This window comes from Neophocaena asiaeorientalis, unplaced genomic scaffold, assembly GCF_003031525.2.
Source record: "Neophocaena asiaeorientalis asiaeorientalis breed wild unplaced genomic scaffold, Neophocaena_asiaeorientalis_V1.1 scaffold106, whole genome shotgun sequence".
Classification (NCBI taxonomy): Eukaryota; Metazoa; Chordata; class Mammalia; order Artiodactyla; family Phocoenidae; genus Neophocaena; species Neophocaena asiaeorientalis.
The window spans coordinates 351340-366265 of record NW_020172597.1 but is presented as its reverse complement, the minus strand read 5'-3'; the positions used below and the strand labels follow the sequence as shown (position 1 = coordinate 366265).

At 48.5% G+C, this 14926-nt stretch overlaps 1 protein-coding gene across 1 annotated transcript; it reads left to right on the top strand.

Moving 5' to 3' along the window:
• The first annotated feature begins 11386 nt into the window (after window positions 1-11386).
• CUNH1orf216 (chromosome unknown C1orf216 homolog) lies at window positions 11387-14926 on the top strand. The gene is made up of 2 exons (XM_024738810.1): window positions 11387-11527; window positions 13201-14926. The coding sequence occupies exon 2, from the start codon at window positions 13206-13208 to the stop codon at window positions 13893-13895; it is 690 nt and encodes a 229-aa protein (XP_024594578.1). The 5' UTR covers window positions 11387-11527; window positions 13201-13205; the 3' UTR covers window positions 13896-14926.

Sequence of the window (14926 nt, the reverse complement as noted above, 5' to 3'; positions counted from 1 at the left end):
TTCCTTTATAATAAGGACTCAAACTGGTACCCTAGTCAGAAAGAGCAACTTTTCTGGAGTATGAGGATGAAGATAAAAGGTTACATCCAGTGTCCGTAGACGTTAGATATTCCGTGGGGCAGAGAGCTCTCTCTTAGGACTAAATTTTCGATTTGAAGCACTGTTGCTCAAGGACCTTCCTTCTCATTCTGACTGGAAGAGTTATATATAATCATTATGTATTGCATTAAACTGGGTTGAGTACATTGCCCTGAGCAGAGGACAATTTAATACTTCATTACTTATTTTGAGAAAAGATCATCTTGGAGTTTCATCAAAATGTTGTTAGGATTGCCACCACTCCCGATTTTCCCTGAACTACCATGAGGCTGTCAGAGTTTTAGACAGATTTTTTTTTTTCCTCTCAGAACCAAGTGTCACTGCTGCTTTGGAAAAACATTTCATGTAAATACTGTGGTTTCACTTTCAGGAGCTGGACTTGGGAAGCTGGATGAACTGTGCCAGTTTTTCACTGGCAGATAAGGAATACCAATTTAACTGGTGGAATTAGGATATAGGTTTTCTACAGTTGTTTGTAATATGCAAGATGCTGACTTTGATGGAATTTACATTTGTATATTTGTAATCTTGTAATAGTGAAAATGTATATAAAGATGTTTTAATATGTATGTAGTTTTTCAATAAATCCCAATGCCTTGAAGGCAGGATTTGCTGTCCAGATTGAATGCTCATTCTTAGGTCAGAGCCTGTCTAATGTTGAGCATTTTGTTTTCAGGGTATCTGTCTCTCAGGGGAGGCCTCTGGGACTGGAGTGAGAGGCTGCTGCCATTGTCCCCTCACTGTCTTCTCAACTCTGGTGAATTGATCGCATTAACTAACCAAGTGGTTTGGGTTCAGTGCAGGTGAGGAGAGTTTACATAAATGGTGCCTGTTGTTATAGCCCTTTGATTGGCAGACGTGGGTCCAAGGTGGGCATTATTGCCCCTCCCTTTGAGCTCTCTAAACAGTGGCCAAGGCTAGGCAGCCCTTGCTAAGCAATAGAGAACTAGGGAGGAGGGCTGGATATTTTTCCCATATCCTTTTTTGGCAGGGAGAGATGGAGAAGAGTATTAGGATTGACCACTAAGGATAAGAAAATCAGTGCCTGAGAAATCTAGGGAGCAAAGGGTTTCTATTCTAGGCTCCAGAAAGAAAACACTCTTTGGAGAAAGAAAAGTTGAGTCTTATGCTCTGGGTCGCTTTTCCCCATGTCAGTGTAACTGTCAGAAGGCAAGCTAAGCCTTGGTAATAAGATTGAAGTGGAGAGATGGAGAAGAGTATTAGGATTGACCACTAAGGATAAGAAAATCAGTGCCTGAGAAATCTAGGGAGCAAAGGGTTTCTATTCTAGGCTCCAGAAAGAAAACACTCTTTGGAGAAAGAAAAGTTGAGTCTTATGCTCTGGGTCGCTTTTCCCCATGTCAGTGTAACTGTCAGAAGGCAAGCTAAGCCTTGGTAATAAGATTGAAGTGGAGAGATGGAGAAGAGTATTAGGATTGACCACTAAGGATAAGAAAATCAGTGCCTGAGAAATCTAGGGAGCAAAGGGTTTCTATTCTAGGCTCCAGAAAGAAAACACTCTTTGGAGAAAGAAAAGTTGAGTCTTATGCTCTGGGTCGCTTTTCCCCATGTCAGTGTAACTGTCAGAAGGCAAGCTAAGCCTTGGTAATAAGATTGAAGTGGAGAGTTGGGACCTGACCATATGACCTGTGCCCAGAGCACTGAGCCTCCAGCTTCAGCTCCATTCTAGTGAAACTGAAGCCCAGGGCCTGTGCTGTGGCTCCTGCTAGGACTCAGCTTCACTAGCTTGGAAATTATCTGCCTGGAGGGAGGAGAGCACGTGAGTCTGGGGGATGAGGGTGCTCAGTGTCAGTCCTTTCACCTCCTCTGTGTTCCACACGCTGGGGTAGGGACACATGGTATTTACTTCATTTAAACAATTCAGTCCACAGCTGCACAAACCATACTAGGGTCTCTTCCATAAAGCACCAGGTTATACTCACCAAAGTGCTGTAGAGACAAGGTACTCAGCTTCCTGTGCAAATTCTCAACTGCCTCTCTACAAACTTTACCCCACTTTGAGAATCTCTCATGGCTCAGTGTGAGTGTTTTCAGGGTTTGAGCTCCCAGAGATATATGTAATATCTCTTGGGGCTTCCTGTCCCCCAAGCGGGGCTTGTACACCTCAGAATAGGGGAGAGTATTTCTGGGAGGAATATTGTCATGATACTCTGATTGTTTCATCCCTGAGATGGCATTATATCTTCTACCTTTGTGTCCTACTCACTGCCTGGCACATGGTCTGGAATGTGGAATTGCCCAGTAAAGGGTGAAAGAAAAATACCAAACCTTTCAGAGCCTCCATTTATATCTATAAAATGAGGATAGTCATTCATGCCTGTCTCAGAGTTGCTGTGAGGCTTGTTGGAAGATGCATGTGGATGCATTATGTCGAACGCTACTCTGCAAGCATATGGATTTGCCAGTATTACAACTGCATCATGTTTTGTGGACCACTCCTCCAAGGCCTGTTGTCTCATAAGCATCTCAAACTTGACATCTTTAAAAATGTGATGTTCCTTCTCTAAAAACGTGCTCTTCCTCCTGTGTTTCCCATTTCACTAAAAGGTACCTCCACATACCCAGTCACTCAGGCTGGAAACCCAAAAGACATTCTCAATCCCTCCTTCCTTACTCCCATAATCAAACAATCTCTAAATCTTGTTATTTCTACTTCCAGATTGCATCTTGAATCACCTCTATAGCCGATGCCCTAGTCCAGGATTCCATAATTTCTTGCCAGGGTGTTGGCAGTAGCCTCCTGATCTCCCCACTCCCATTTTTGCTTCCTTTCCATCCAATCTGTGCACAGCAGCCAAAGGGGGATATTTGCATAATTAAATAGGAGGATGCCACTCCCTCACTCAAAACGTTTTCTGTCTTCCAGTGCACTCAGGATTAAGTTCAAACTACAAGACCCTCCATGACATAGTTGTGCCTCCCAACCTCCTATCATCCTCTGTTCTCCATTCACATTACACAAAGCTTCAGAGCCTTCCCCCCCTTTTTTTCAAATGGACTTCTTTCTTTAATTTTCTTTATTTTCCTTATTTTTTATTTATTTATCTTTTGGCTGCGTTGGGCGTTAGTTGCGGCATGTGAGCTTCTCTCTAGTTGTGGCACTCAGGCTTCTCTCTAGTTGTGGCATATGGGATCTTTCATTGCAGCGCTTGGGCTCTTCACTGCAGCATGTGGGCTTCTCTCTAGTTGTGGTGCGAGGACTCTAGAGTGCACGGGCTTGGTTGCCCCACAGCATGTGGGATCTTAGTTCTCCAACCAGGGCTTGAACCCACATCCCCTACATTGGAAGGTGGATTCTTAACCACTGGACCACCAAGGAAGTCCTCCCTTCATTTTAGAAGGAACCACAGTCTGGTGTTCTTGATGGCTGGTGGGGTAGAGGTGGGGGTGAAGCGGCAGCTCTCAGCTCCAGGCTGGAGAATCACTGGACCCAATCTAAGGGGTGGAAGGTGCAGGGTCAGGATTGGGAGTGAGTCCTGTAGGTTTTTCAGTCCCCATCTCTTTTTCTCAGAGGCTGAAGGAAGGAGAAAAGCTGACTGCCCACCCCTCTCTTTGTTTGTCTTGTCTAACTTATGTTATTTATCAAAAAGACAGGTTATTTGGAAAACCAGATGGACCCAGGCAAAAATCATCTGGGTTTTCCAAACGTGAAAAATTAGGTTCTGGGGGCCCAGGAGGAAAGGCATATGAGAGAGTGTGTGTGTGTGTGTGTGTGTGTTTATGGTTGGGAGGGGGTGAGGAGTATTGAAAGTATTTTATGTCTCTGTAGTCAGACCCGGAAATCCCTCCATAACATCCAAGCTTTCCCCCTCCCTCTTTTTCCTTCACGTTCTTTATGATTACAATCTAAATGAGAAAACTAAAATCTGTATATTGGTGGCTGGGAGTGCTGAAAGGTTTAATTGGCCAAGAATGAGAACATGTCAGTGCTGTAGCAGAACGGCAGCCGACAGCTTTCTCTAGCTCTCCTGCCCTCGCCTCCTCCCACAGATCCACTGGCTTACTGAGAGTGTCAGGGTACAGAGAGGTTTCTAGAGCAGAGACCCGGCCCACCTCTTGTCCCTTCAATGTTATCATCCCAAAATGATCACAGCAGTTATGGAAGTTAGACATTAGGGGAAGAACTTACCCTTTCATAACTTTGTGATGATATTATGGCCAAAGAACACTGGGGGTTAAGGGCTGTCTGTCCATTAAATATCCAGGGAAGGAGCTAGCTCTGTGCCTACAACCAGGAATTTTTAAAGCTTGTGGTTCTGTTACCTCTGGGCAGCAACATTATTAGGAAAGAACTAAAGCAGGAGGCTATGGAGGCATGACTCTTGGCTGCAATAGAGGAAATGTTCTGGCTGAAATCATAGGGAGAGCCCTCTCTCTACATACACACATGCATACTCACAGAACAGAGCCAAGACCCTTTCTGGCCTGAAGAATCTCTGGCAGCAGCACAAGCACTTGTCCCATGTTGAGTGTCATTTGTCACTGAGCCCTGTCCGGCCCACTCACCCATTGTCACAGTGCCATCGGACTGTGATAGCCACTTAATAACTTGATCTCATCTGTATAATGTGAGTTAACTAGCTCCACAGTTGTGAGGATTAAATTTGAGAAATTTGTAAAGTGTCTGCCTCCAGGTCCAGCACATAGTAAATCTCAGTGAGTGCTTGTTGAATGAATGAATCCGTGAATTGGAGCGTTAAGGCTCCCTTGACCATTTCCAAAAGTCAGTGTGTAACAGCTTGAATAACAGGCTTGTGGGCTGTCCTGTGGAGCCTGGAGCCTGAGGCATGATCTAACCCTGCCATTCATTTAACATATGTTTAATGAGTATCTGTGGTATGTGGGGTAGACCCCATGATGCACCACCCTATCCCCTTTAGTGAAGGCTTTGCTGGCCCCTCTGCAGACAACCTTCAGTGAGGGGACGGCCTCAGCTGCAGAGAACCCCTTACCCAACGCTCACGCCCCATTCCAGCACAGCCCACATCCAGTGATGACAGGAGTGTAAAGGCCTGGCCACCTCAGCTCATTTTGGGACAATTCTAAAGGGCCCATTCTCACTTCAGAGCTCCCTGGGGGGTTGGCTGAGGCTGTCATGGACCTGTATGGTAGTTCAGCTCCTTTCCCCTCACGTCCACAGACGTTGATCCCAAGGGCGGCATCCTAAACTGTCTGAGTCTGCTTCCTGGGGTATCCAGTCTATGAGTGTGCTAGTCCTGGTGGCCAAGGCTTTAGGACAGGAAAGGACAGAGACTCCTTTGCAGTTTCCAGCACTTGTTTCCAGCGTTGGAGATGTCCATGCTGCCTTTTTATGTCCACCAGAGGGCAGCAGCAGCATAGCAACCCGTCCTCCTGAGGCTCAGTGGGGTGGGCTTGGAGGTCTTTCCCCCAGCCCCCTCCAATTTCCCACCCCTAGTACTGAGTATTAGGCAGGATCACCCTCCTAAGGGAAGAAAACTTTGGGAAACTGTCTAGGCCTTAGTTTTGTCAGTCTCAACACAGCCCCCTCCCACCCCAGTGCCAAGGCCAATCTGTCTTCCTAATGCGGACCCCACCCCCCTCCTCAGTGGGCAACCTCCTTGCCCAGGATCTCCCACCTCTCCACACTCACCATCCACAATAGATTTGTTTTCTGTGTGACAAGGTAATTATGAGCTTGGGGATAGGAGGCCCAGGGGCCAGTCTGAGGATGGTCACTTCAATCTGGTTCTCCCTGTTCTGCTAACATTATTGATTATTTAGTTTTATTTATTATGATGATTTTTCTGTGTGAACTGGCTCTGATGACATGAGGTATGGAGGTAAGAGGGCAAAAGCGAATTTATTCTTGTCACAATTTAGCTTCCTGAAACCACCCACCCGACATTTTTTTTTTTTTTTTTGGTCTACTGGTTTTAGCATCTTTGCTTACCTGCCTTCATTCTGTTCCCTACTCCCCAAATTTCTCCCAAAGATTCTTCCAGGAATTGGAGCCAGATGTGGCTAGAGAATGCCATTAACTTATCAGCAAGCCTTTATTGCATTCCCATTACTAGTCAGTTATTTCTAGGCTAAGCTCCCCAACTTCCTGCTTCCTTCTCAGCCCTTCCCCTGGGGCAGTCCTGAGACAGGCCAAGCTATGTGCCTTTTTTTTTTTTTTTTTCCTGCAGGAGTTTCTCTGGCTGTGAAATGGGTATGAGGAAAACCTGAGGAGGAAGCTTTCAGAGAGGGAGATTGAGATTGAGTGGAGCCTATTCAAAGAGCATGCCTGCCTGACCTTCAGGCTACTAAAGGCCTCCCATGGTGTACTCTACTTCCTTATGGAGAACGGGAGGGGCAGGGTGGGACAGGGCACGGTGATTGCCCGATTGCCGTGGGAATCAGCTGAGGCCGAGGGCGATTTGTGGAGCCACGTTCCCCCAGTCTGTTTTCTCTGTGTGTGCCAGAAGAATGAATAAATCATTGTTCAGGGGTGGGATGCAGCTGCCGGGCTCCTCCCCTCCGGCACATGCCCCGACTCCAGCTCCTCCATTGAGGGCTGCTGGAGCAGAGCAGTTTATACACCCAGCTCCCCAAATCCTATTGAGGCCTCCCCCTCCGCACGAGCCACCGGCTTCAAGCCCATTCAGCCTGGCCCTTTGTGCTGGAGGTTAAGTGGTTACATGTGGGGGGCACCCAGAAAGGACCTGTCAGTCCCTGAAAGGCTGTGCTGATAGCGTGCCCTCCTACTGATGAATGGGTGGGTGGAGGAGAGGTGGGCGGCCCGAGGGTGGGGTGGAGGAGAGGGCAGGGGGATTATGGAGCCCATGGAGGCAGCTGCTAGGAAGGGGGTGGAACTGGCACTCCCTTCTCTCATTCTCCCTTCAGATCGGCTTCTCTACCTCACTCTGTTGTGGGCTCTGGGACCTTGGATTTGGCTTCTCTGGGCTCCTGGTGGAAGAGAGGCTATTTACCATTTGGGTGCATTGGGGAGAAAGAGTCTATGCTAACTTTCAGGCTTCCAGCATCTCCAAAACACACCTCAGTTTCTCCTTTTTCCCTTCAGGGTCAGGAGGGAGGATGCAGGGGGGCTTGGGAAGAGAAATTCATCTCCCAGGTTAATGTGGAGCAGTACATTTGGAACTGCCCCACTGAGCTTTAAAAGCTTCCTGGGGGGCTTCCCTGGTGGTGCAGTGGTAAAAAAAAAAAAAAAAAAAAAAAAGCTTCCTGGGAGGTCCCTCAGGAGCTGTTCAGGGTGGATGGTTCAGGGCAGGAGAGATCTCAAACTGGGTATATTACAAAGATTTTGTTGGAAAAGGATGATTCTAAGGCTTACGACAAAAAAAGCTGTAAAACTTCAGATTTGATGTACCAGCCCCTCATTTTACAGCTGAGAAAACAGCCATGTCGGGGGTGGAGAAGGGACACATCTTACCTAAGGTGATCACACATCAATTTCTGGATAGATGAGAGTGACACTTTACCTTTAAGGGGTGGTAGAGAAATGGATGAACAAAACAACTAGGTCACCAGCTTCCTAGGCCTTCCTTTGCTGAGCTGAGCTAATTCTGGAGAATGGTTTTCTTCTGCCTTAAGGGCTCTCAGGTACTTCAAAGTTCCTCCAGGGCTCTGCCTGGCCTTAGGAGCCCAAGTAACAGTGTTCACAATTTTAATGTTATTTAACAGTGTTCAAGGCATATTATCTTTATTTAACCTAAAAGGGTTAAAATGCTTTGATTTGTCCAAGTTCCCAAAGCTATGTGGGAAGTTGACAGATGATATGAGCTCAGGAAAAGAGAAGAAAGCAGGTCACAATGGAGCTTGTCCCCCAGGATTAGATGCCTGTGCTTTGTTTTGATGTGGAATCTTTGGGGGCTTCCTCAGTTATTTCCCTGCCGTTCACAGGATGAAGCCCAAGCTCCTTGGAACGCAGGTCAAGGCCTTTCACAACTGGGCCAACTTTATCCTCCAGCCTCACCTCCCATCTCCATTTCCTCCCAAGCTCCAGCCACACTGGCCTCCTCTGTGTTATCTGAACACGCACACAGCATACAGTTTCCGCTGCCTTCTGCTTTCTCTCAGTGAGCTTCTATTCATCCTTCAAAACCTGGCTCAAATATCACCTCTGTGAAGCCTTTTCCTTCCCGTCTTTTGGGCTCATTACTTTTGCCTTCTAGCTCTGTTGTAGAACCTATCATGTTGTACAGCCCACTCTTTTCTATTTCCCTTTCTAAACAGAGAGCTCTCCGAGGCCACCACCACTTCTGATTCTGTTCTTAATCCTCAGCACATTACCTGGCACAAAGTAGCCCCGTGTAACTGTGTCCTGAATGTGAATAAATGAATGGGAAGGGGCAAGGTCCTTGAGATTAAAACACCTTGATCCTAGCCATCTCTTTTTTCCTGGGAGTACTGACATTGAGAAATTATCCACCTATAGAGGAACTCATGCCGGTCCTATTCCCTGAAGCAGAAATTCCTCTCAGCCTCCCTTGTCTGCTTGCCTCACATCCCAGGCCCCTAGGGCCTGGATCTGGCCACTCACTGCTAGCCAGTCTTGGCTCTGACATCTGTCTGCTCACCAAGATAGCGACTCACTTTCCACTGCTAGATCTTCATGATGGGCTGGCCTTCTGCAGAGCCCTGTTTGGGCTGGTACTGTCCATCTCTGGTGATTTCTGTGTCCCTGCCAGTTAAGTCCCTGCAATCTATGTAGCTGGGTGGACACAGCTACAGACACCCCTTCACCTGGGGTGACTGATTCCCTGGCATCCTGACTGAAGAAGCCTCTGGTGACTGAATAACAGACATCTGTATATCTGCTTTTCTGTGGTCATGGATGCCCCTGCCTTCCTGGGGGTTTTTGTTCTCCAGGCTCCCAGCTCTCTTGAAAGTCATGGAGCTGCCAGGACCACTGTCTGAGCACTTACTGCATTAATTATACGTGCTAGAGTATCCCACCCAAGATTATCCTTGCCTAAGAAAAGAGAAGCTACATTCTGATGCCCTTGGAATTCAATTTACCTGTCAGGTATTATGTTATTTAGAGATAATCAGCTTTATAGAACAATGGAGTGACCAACGGATGACTCAACTATGTCAGGTTATTGCACGCTGAGTAAAATATAGGCTTTAGATCAACAATCAATATATAATTCTTGTTTTTTTTGTAACCAGAATACATAGGAAGAGGTAGAGGTAGGTGTGGCATGTTATGTGATTGTACCTAATGACTTTCTCGGAGAATTTGCTTCCTGTCTCTGATATTCGACATTCTGCGGTTCAGGAGGTTTTAGCATCTAGGGAGAAATGTTTCTAACCAGGGAATGCAGAGACGATTCCACTGCGTTTTGGGCTCCTTGTAATACTAGAGGAATAGAAGAAAGGAGGTCATACTTGTAGGCTGATAATGGCTATTAAGGGGAAACAGAGTTGCTACTACTTAATGAGTGCTGAGAGGTGCCTCAGTGGGACCCAGGGGACCACCTTGTGCTCTTGTATTAATCAAGATTCTTTTGATTGCCAGTGAAAGAAATTCCACTCAAGTTAGGCTTGGCAAAATTAGGGTCTTGCTGCAAGGTATACCAAGGCCTCAGGAAACAGGGACAGGACCATCACCAGGACTTCTGTCTTTCTGTGTCTGTATGTCAGCACTATTTTCTCCTACTACAGACTGACTTCTATTTGGCAGGAAATGTGATTGTTACAGCCCTAGGCTCACATCTTCCCTGCTTTGTCTTCCTTTAATTTTATTTCAAAAAGTCCCAGAGAAGGACTCTGACACCTAGAGTGGGAGTCCTATTCCTAGATTCATCAGGCTTCCACATGACCCACCTAATTAGAGCTGGGAGAGACAGGAGAGGTATGAGGAGGAGCTATTCAGGGCCCACCAAACAAACAATGAGATTTTGTCGCAACTTTATGACATAGGAAGACCTGTATCACTGCAGACCACCAAAGCTCAGAGACTTTACAAATGAGGATTTGGGTCACCTCATAAGGAAAAAAACTCCATCTGAAGGTAAGGGGAACTTGCAGCGGATAAGGGAGAAGCGAGACTAGTTAGGCCTCAGAACCTGATGTAGAAATGGGGCTGAGGTCTCCATGTGTATATTTTTAGCTGGGGGAGTGTCCAAAGCTTGAGTTACTTCTGCCTTTTCCTTTTTATTTCCTTTTCCCTCTTAACATAGGAGTTGTCGTAATCATGAAATGTTTTTTTTTTCTCTTCCATTTCCCTTATTTTGTATATAGGATTTGTTGGTGTGATTTAATTTGCCATTTAATCTCTAGGTTGCAGAATGGTAAACTGGAATTAAGTTGGAAATGGAAGAGGATGCCTCATTATGGAGATCAGACTCAAATTCTTCTTTTAAAACAAAAAAAGCAAAAGAAAGGGAGGCGGGAAAGACAAGGGTATTTTTTAACGTATTATGATTCAAAGATGAATCCATAGGAGTTTTGTTTTGTTTGTTTTTAATTGGTGGCATGGAGGGGGTAGCAGGAGGAAGGTATAGCCAATTGCTTGGTTTACTCAGTAAAGCTGGGGGGTAGGAAGGGACCTCCTGGAAGCTCATGTGCCCTAAAGGCTAAACTTGTCCCAGACTTCTTTCTGGGGCTGCCTCTCCCTAACAGCAGCCAGTGCTTTTTGGTCTTATCATTAGAGTAAGCAATTACTCTGTTCAGTAAGTGACTTTAATTAAATAAGCACAAAATGAACATATAACTTCAAATTGTGATAGATGCTATCAAGAAAAGGATCAAAATGCCCTGGGATAATATAAAAGAGGGAATTAATCCGGCCTAGGAGGTCAGAGAAGGTTTATCTGAAAAGAGATCTTAAATATGAGAGGGGGAAGAGAATTTTAGGCAGAGGGAACAGTGTGGCAGAAAGAAGCATGAGACCCAGTTCCAGAGACTGAAGGGCAAAGGCTGAAGCTGGAGAGATAGAGCAGGATGCTCAGAGCCCTGCGGCTGCAGCCTTAGGATTTACCCTGCAATGCGAAAGCCATTGAAGGGTTTTAGGCAGGAGGGTGGTGACATGATCAGATTTTCATTCTGAAAATGTCACTGTATCTGCAGTGAGGAAAACCGATCGGAGCGACCCAGTAAATGCGGTAGGGAATTAAACAGGACCTGCAAGGCTTCGGTCCGGGCTGCCGAAGCCGGGGGAGGCGATTCCGACGCTCCGGCAGGCGCGCGGCTCCGCGGAAAACCGAACCGGCACACGTGGGCCAGGCTGCCCCGCCCTGCCGCGCTGACGCCGCCTGACTCGGCAGTCCCGGCTTGCATTGGGCTCACGGCCCGGGATCCCACACCCCACGCGCCGGTCCGCGTGGACGCCCAAGCCGAGGGATTCCCCTCCCCTCCCCTCCGCCCAGCCCCGAGGGACGAGTTCCCGCCGCGGGCGCTCGGAACCAGAGCCAGCCGGGCGGAGCGGCGCCTCCAGGCCGTGAGTCGGGGCCCGGAGCGGGAGGGTTTGGACCCTAGCAGGGGGCGGGGGTCACAGCCTCTGCCCAGCTGCCTCTTTTGGAGAGATTAGGGATGGACGGTCAGTATCCTCTGTCTCCTGGAGGTAGTGTCCCTCTCCCGCAAGGCTAGGCAGGAAGGGAGGCCGCCTCCCCCCATCCTTGCAGAGCGCTCTCCCACACACAAATTGTGGATTAGCTTAGAGAGAAGCCTGATCCTGGGGTGTCTCGGTTCCCATTTTACCGTCTCCGAGAACCCCTAGGTCCTTAGCAAGACCCCCACCTCATTCCAGCTGCCTTCACGGCCCCGCCCAAATTTAGAAAATAGAAAACATTTGGGCGGGGACATCTCCAGGCACCATGCTTAGCGGGATGGAGTCTGTAGATTACGAAGGGACTGTCCCTACACCATTGCCCCCAGGACTTCTTCCCACCTGGATGTGGGGCGGGTCCCTGCCACCTCCACTTACGCTCTCCCTCACTCTTACTGATCCCCAGTTTTTCTAATCCTAGTAGTTTATGGTCAGTAGGAACTTATTGTCAATTTAAACCCTAATTTTGGGAGAAGTCAGTTATTGGGGAGGAAAGAATAATGTGGTGTGTTCTCTCTCTAGGGCCTCAGGATGGAGCAAGCCAGAGGCAGGGACCCGGGATAGTACTAGACATGGAGGGAAGGGGCAAGGTCAGAAGAGAGGCTTGTCAGTGGGAGAAGGGCTTCTTCACTGGGCAGAGGAGGGAACCCAACCCAGCTCTTCCAGCCCTGGGCAGTCAGCAGTAGCCTCTGCTACTCTTGGCCCGTCTCCCTGAGCATAGATAGCCCACTGCAGTCCCCTCCCCCATTCACTTACTCACTCAGCAAGGATGTGCTGGTGCCTGCTTGGTGCCCCGTTCTGTGCTGGCCCTGAATATGATGGAGGGTATATAGAGGAATTCCATGTCTAGCTAGGGAGCCAGTAAGCTGCTATTACAAGATAGAAAACAAAAACAAAAAAAAGCTGAATAGACATTTATTGATCATAAACTGTGTACCGGGGACAAGAAACAAACATGAATAAGACAGCATATACCCAGGGCAGTGGGGATCCTGAGGAAGGCATAGTTAACTGTGTGTGTTTGTGTATATGGGGGCAGTGGGGAGGATATCAGGATAGCTTCAGGGAAGTGGGCGTACTAGAGCTGCGTTTTGAAGTATGAAAAGGAATTTGCTGGGTGCAGAAGGGAAGAGCTTAGAGGGAAGGGGAGAGGAAGGATATTATAGGCCCAGGGAGTTGTATGAGGAGAATAATGGTGTGTCTGGAGATCTCTGAGCAGTGTGGAGGCAGAGTGGCAAGAGGCAAGTCTGGAGCAGTGAGCGGGGGCCAGATGAAGCACGGCTTTGCAGGCCGGAAGAGGGTTAGCGGGAGGTTAGGGAGGGAGCCATGACAAACTTACATTTTTAACTAGAGGCAGAGAGATCAGAGGACAGCCTGCCTCAGGGCTGTGGGAAAACCCTGTGAGGAGACTGAATCAGCAGTCAGAGAGGGAAGAGGAAAACCACCAAGGGAGGTGTTACCAGAGCCAAGGGAAAGGAGCAGCCTTGTCCCTGCTGCTAGGCTGCCTCTACTGCAGGCACCCCACCCTGTCCTGCTCTGACTCATTCTCTGCTTCCCTTTGACAGACCAGATGTTTGCCATCCAGCCAGGGGTAGCTGAAGGGGGGCAGTTCCTGGGGGACGCGCCTCCTGGAGTATGTCAGCCCGAGCTTCAACCAGACAGCAACTCCAACTTCATGGCAAGTGCCAAAGATACCAATGAGAATTGGCATGGGATGCCAGGCCAAGTGGAACCCATACTGACGAGGAGCTTCTCTGAGTTGCCCTCTGACAACCAGGCCTTCCAGGATCCTGGACTCCCTGAGGGGGAGGTCCGCAGCCCACCAGAGGGGGCAGAGATCCCTGGAGCTGGGCCTGAGAAGATGGGTGGTGCCAGCACAGTCTGCTCCCCTCTGGAGGACAATGGCTATGCCAGCAGCTCCCTGAGCATTGACAGCCCTAGTCGCAGCCCTGAGCCTGCCTGTGGGACCCCTCCCGGCCCTGGTCCTCCAGCTCTCCTTCTGCCCTCGGTGGCCCAGGCTGTACAGCAGCTGCAGGCTCAAGAGCGCTATAAAGAGCAGGAGAAGGAGAAGCACCATGTGCACTTGGTGATGTACCGTCGCCTGGCCCTGCTCCAGTGGATCCGGGGCCTGCAGCACCAGTTGGTTGACCAGCAGGCCCGTCTGCAGGAGAGCTTTGACACCATCCTAGACAACCGGAAGGAGCTTATCCGCTGTCTCCAACAGAGGGCAGCACCATCCACAGCCCAGGACCAGGGCTAAGGGCGTGTCTGCACAGGGGTGCAAGGGTTTATGTGTATATTTGCAGGCATGTGTGTGGTTGTGCGCTGGTACGAGTGCAGGGAAGCATAAGTGAGTATGTCAGTGCTAGCATGTAGGCAGATGTGCACAGGCCATGTGAGAAGCAGCAGCCCTATGTGTGAGTATGTACATACGTGTATGTATAGTACGTATGTAGGAGGAAGTAAGTTTGTATATGCACGTGTGGATGGGTACCCCACGGTGTGTGTTTATGTGCATGAGTGAAGATATATATGCAAAAGATGTGTGTTTCTGTATGAGTGAGTTTGAGCGTGCAGATTTGTGGTGGGTGTTTGTGAGTGAGCCCTTGTGTGTGCAGGCCTATGTGTAGGGGTGCATGCGTGCAGGTGCGTGCATGGGATGTATACATTAGGAGCATGTATATTTGCAGGCTGACTCAGGAGCAAGTGTGTGCAAACATATGTTCAGTTGCACACGTGGGGCATCCATCCATACCTTATGTTACCCGTGGTCTCCACTAGCCTTTTTTCTCCACAGGGTGCCACTGCTCCCTGGAGAGAAGGCTAGCCTGCTCTCATTATCTGAAGGCTGTGGCTGATCCTTTCTCTTGGATTTCTCGGCTACCTCTCCTTATCCCTCCCCTTCACTCCTCCCAGATCTTGCTCTGCTAAGGCTGTTGTCCCTGATGGTGGATTTGCTGTAGGAAGTTAGGTCGCTACTCTGGCCTACTATGGCTTTTTGGCTGCAATCTTGCGAAGGCAATTGGTAGAGAACTGGTATCAGGGAAGGGAGCTAGAATGGTGATTGACACCATGGCAGGCATGGAGGCGGGATCAGAGGAGAAGATAGGGGACTGTCCCACTTGAACTCTGCCATTGGGCACGTGGGAGATGGGGATGGGGGAGATGACGATGGCAGAACCCTGAGAAGACTAGGAGAATGGGAATTCTACAATACCAGTTCCAAACAAATCACACCTCTCCACTGCAAGGGAGCTGTTGCAAACCATATTGACTTAAGCTTCTGATGAA

Excerpts from the sequence above, each read along its gene's own strand:
- CUNH1orf216 (XM_024738810.1), top strand. The coding sequence starts at position 13,206 with ATGTTTGCCATCCAGCCAGGGGTAGCTGAAGGGGGGCAGTTCCTGGGG.